The sequence below is a fragment of the Streptopelia decaocto genome (genome assembly GCF_964273445.1).
Source record: "Streptopelia decaocto genome assembly, contig: HAP1_SCAFFOLD_51, whole genome shotgun sequence".
Classification (NCBI taxonomy): domain Eukaryota; kingdom Metazoa; phylum Chordata; class Aves; order Columbiformes; family Columbidae; genus Streptopelia; species Streptopelia decaocto.
In genome coordinates, this window is record NW_028117052.1 from 461,189 (window position 1) to 465,711 (window position 4,523).

Genomic DNA, 4,523 nt, shown 5'->3' on the forward strand with positions numbered 1-4,523 from the left:
TTATTGCTTCATAAAACAGCCATTCATTAGTTGCCACACTGAATCCTTGATCTCCTGGCTCCTCATGCTGTAGATGAGGAGGTTCACTGCTGGAGGCACCACTGAATACAGAACAGACACCACCAGGTCCAGCCATGGGGAGGAGATGGACGGGGGCTTCAGACAGGCAAACATGACAGTGCTGAGGAACAGGGAGACCACGGCCAGGTGAGGGAGGCAGGTGGAAAAGGCTTTGTGCCGTCCCTGCTCAGAGGGGATCCTCAGCACGGCCCTCAAGATCTGTACATAGGAGAAAAAAATGAAAACAAAACAGCTGAAGACTACTAAGAAAGAAACCACCAGAAACCAAACTTCCCTGAGGTAGGTGTCTGAGCAGGAGAGCTTGAGGATCTGGGGGATTTCACAGAAGAACTGGCCCAGGGCATTGCCCTTGCACAGGGGCAGTGAAAATGTATTGGCCGTGTGCAGCAGAGAATAGAGGAACCCAGTGGCCCAGGCAGCTGCTGCCATGTGGACACAAGCTCTGCTGCCCAGGAGGGTCCCGTAGTGCAGGGGTTTGCAGATGGCAACGCAGCGGTCGTAGGCCATGATGGTGAGGAGCCAATACTCTGCTGAAGCTAAAAAGACAACCAGAAACACTTGGGCAGCACATCCTGTGTAGGAGATGGCCCTGGTGTTCCAGAGGCAATTGGCCATGGACTTAGGGACAGTGGTGGAGATGTAGCCCAGGTCAATGACGGAGAGGTTGAGCAGGAAGAAGTACATGGGGGTGTGCAGGTGCTGGTCCCAGGCTATGGTGGTGATGATGAGGCCGTTGCCCAGGAGGGCAGCCAGGTAGATGCCCAGGAAGAGCCAGAAGTGCAAGAGCTGCAGCTCCCATGTGTCTGTGAACGGCAGGAGGAGGAACTGGGTGATGGAGCTGCTGTTGGACATTTGCTACCTCCAAGCATAGGGCACTGTTACAGAAGGAAAAGACAGTGAGACGTTAGGGGAGGCTTCTCTGAGCAGAGTCAAAATCATTTCTCATACACCCTCCCCCTGCTCCACACCCCCCTTGTCCTTTTCGAGACCTTCCCTCAGCTCCATGTCTGAGCCCTGGGTGGTGCTGGCTGGAGGTGCCGTGAGGAAGCAGGGCCTGTGCCCGCTGGCTGCCGAGGAGTCAGCCCTGCTCTGCAGCAGTGGGGTCATGGGAACGGGGGGCAGGGAACAGTCCTGGGGTTCAGCTTTGTCACATGAAGCTGCTCCTGGTCCAGAAATACCTGTCAGCATCTGCACTCCCAGGGATAAGGAAATGAGATGGCAGAAGGCAGTTTGAGAGGTTTGGGGTTTTTTACAGCTCCTTCTCCCCTCTCACCCTGGGGAATGTTCTTGGGTGTCTGAAACCCTCAGCATTTCTGCTGCACTCAGGGAGAACAGAGTGAGTCCTGCAAGGCAAGAGGATGCCTGTGGGTCAGTGCAGAGTGAGGGGACCTGGTCTGTCCCTCTGTCTTGCTCCAGCTGCCCTGGGCTGGCACTTTCTGAGATGGAGGGTGATCACACTCCCATGTTACCCTGAAAAGCCACCAGACACTGCTGAGAGCAGAGGGATCCACCTCAGACCACTACACATCTCACTGTTTTCTAAGGTCTCAACAGCCCACATTTAGCCCAAGGAACAAGTAGCTCATTTCACAAACCAAACAGCATTTTGTCTGTCACACCATTTCTGTGCTTCTCCTTGAGACTTTCAGATAACACAGAGATGCTGTAGGATGGGTTTGCATCCCGGAGGGGAGCTCACAGCTGGTTGATGGAAACCTCATGCAGATAGCCAAGTGTCCGAATGATGGCATTTCATTCAGGGAGATTCAACCCTACAGACTTCATTGCCCACACTCCACAGGTCAGAGCAAAGCTGGGACACTTGTGCCCATGGACACACCTGCAGGAAAGGACCCACAAGATCAGGCTGTGACTCTGCAGCTGAAACTGCCATCCCCAGAGAGCCTGACAGCAAGAACAAGATCCCAACAGCAGTGACCCAGAGCAGGGGAGCAAGAAGGAAAATGCGGTGAGGGTGGGTGTGAGAGAGGCCAGGGCAGAGGCAGCTGGGCACTCAGACAGCGTCACCCTTCCCCAGCTGGGCAGCCACCTCCCAGACACCAACATTGCCGGGCAGCTGCTCTCAGCCCCTGTGCTCTGCAGAGGAACTGGAGCTCTGGCTGCACAGGAGCTGCTTCATGCCTTGGAGCCCCCAGCCCTGAGGGCAGAGGCTTTGCTGGGTGGGACAGGAGGCCAGGGGGCTGCTCACAGGAGGGATCTGACCTGCAGGGGATCAATCAGAGATTTCTACATCCTCCCTCCCACAAGAGCTCTGGTTTTTCTCCTCCTTCCCAGATCATGTCCCTGCTGCCAGGAGATTTTCCTCCTGGGAGGTGATTCCCTGTCCCATGTCTTTTCCCTGTCAGTGCTCACAGACCCCATCCCAAACTCTGTGCCCTCACCCTGGCCCTACAGACACCTGCCTGTTTGCAGGGCACTGCTTGGGAGCATCTTCCTGTTTGCAGGTTGAAAACAAAGACAGGTGGGTGATCCTGCTGGGTCCAGCAAAGGCGATGCTGCATCTGTCCATGGGCAGAGGAGTGGATGAAGGCTCATCAGGAGGCTCCTATCAGACCTACTAACTGCTTGTAGTTACAGCTGAGTGGTCTCAGTGATTTGTTCAAGTATGAGAGCTACTCTTCCATTTCTCCTCTCAAATTCCCCAAGAGAAAGAAATTGAAAATAAGGACTTGGGAAAGCTCCTTAGCTTTACTGTAACCCCTTCCTTTACCTTCTCCTTGAAAAAGCCCATTAGAAATGTCCCTCTGAAGGTGCAGCAGAGAAACTCACCTCTATATAACATGTTTTCTCTACACTGGAGAAACTGCAACGTCCCTCCTGACAGATGCCACAGCTTGTGGAATGTTCCAGCTTTAGCATCTCTCCAGGACCTGCAGCTGAATTGGGCTATGGCCAGAGACTTACTCTTTTCAGGGCTGTGAAGATTTGTCTCCCAGTGATCTCTCAGCATCCTCCACCCCATGTTGTCTTTAACCTCTCTCTGCCTGTCTCCTGTGCCCTCGGTGCTGCAGGCAGAGCCCTCAGCCCTGCTGCGCTTTGCAGAGGAGCTGCTCCTGGGCAGAGCTGTCTCTCTGCAGTGCTGCCGCTTCCATGAGCTCCCTGTGTCCCAGGAGCCCAGCCCAGCTCAGCAGCACAGGAGCAGCCCATGATATCCCTTTCTCTGTCGCCTCTGGGCTCCCTCCAGGTGTCCCTGGGGCTCCGGGGACACAACCTTTCAAACAGCTTCAAGTAATCAGTGATGTTGATTCTCTCTCCTCTGCACAGACACTTCTTGCCAGCATTATATTCTTCCTCTTAGAAAATAAACTGGTATGAAAATCATCTCTTCTTGTCCCATCATTAGACAGGACACCAGGAAGGTTACAGCAAAGGATCTAATTTCTCCAAGCTGAAGGAGGAATATCTTCAGTTGAATGGATTTAGCAATTTTATTCTGGTTTTATACTCCTAGGTCTAGAGAGACATTCATCAATCTTTGGCCATGTCATGTCTGTGCTCTGATTCAATGCCTTTGCACACATGGGCTCTTGGACACTTGGTACCAGGTTTCCTTGTGGCAGGTCAGAGCTGGGCTGGTGCCACAGCTGGGGTGTTTCAGCCCAGATGTGAGGCAATGTCCTCAGCCAGGGACCTGACTGGGGGAGCTGGAGCTGTCAGTGCTGCAGACAGAGCTGTGACGCGGATGGAATAAACTGCCAGGCAAGGTGGCAGAAGTGAGTTCATCTGCTCTGCAAGGACAGCAGCCTCCAAGCACAGCAACAGTCCAGATCAAAACTCAGCCCAGACCTGTAAGGCAATTCAAGGGCCCCATAATGAGCTGTTACTACTGCAGGAACAGTTAAACGAGAAACAAAGTCACTGTGTGGCCACTGATGAATTTAATAAGGGAAAGCAGCGATATTCTCTGTGTCTCTTGTCCTCCTGCAGGTAAATAATGGAAAGTGGCTCAGTGATCCCCTCTGCCAGTTCCCTCAGAACCCTCGGGTGTATCCCATCTGGCCCCACAGACTTGTGGGTTTCCAAGTGGTGTAGCAGGTTGCCAACCATTTCCCCTTGGATCATTGGGGCTTCACTCTGCTCCCCATGTCTGTCTTCTGCTTCCAGGGGCCGGGTACCTGGAGCACAACTGTTCTGACTGTTAAAGACTGAGGTGAAGAAAGCATTTAGTACCTCAGCCTTTCCACCTTTTTCACCCCCCACCACCTGGATTCCTCCTTTTGTGCTCTGCCCGCTCCAACAGTTTGTCACTTGGTTATATGGTCAGTTTATCCTCAAGCCACTGAGAGCTTCTGTAAGCAGTGAGACAGCACACAAAGCCCATCCCCTCTGCTGCCCACCCTTGGAGTTCCCTAGAAATCTCTACAAACCCACTAAAGGAGCAGCTTCACTGCTGTTCAGATCAGCCAGTCAGGTGAACACGG

General features: G+C 53.2%; 1 protein-coding gene across 1 annotated transcript; it reads right to left on the minus strand.

The window, feature by feature from the left end:
- On the minus strand, positions 1 to 933 carry LOC309451934 (olfactory receptor 14C36-like; the record flags this gene model as incomplete). The annotated part of the gene is made up of 1 exon (XM_082076630.1): positions 1 to 933. The coding sequence occupies one exon, from the start codon at positions 931 to 933 to the stop codon at positions 1 to 3; it is 933 nt and encodes a 310-aa protein (XP_081932756.1).
- Between the last annotated feature and the right edge of the window lie 3,590 nt (positions 934 to 4,523).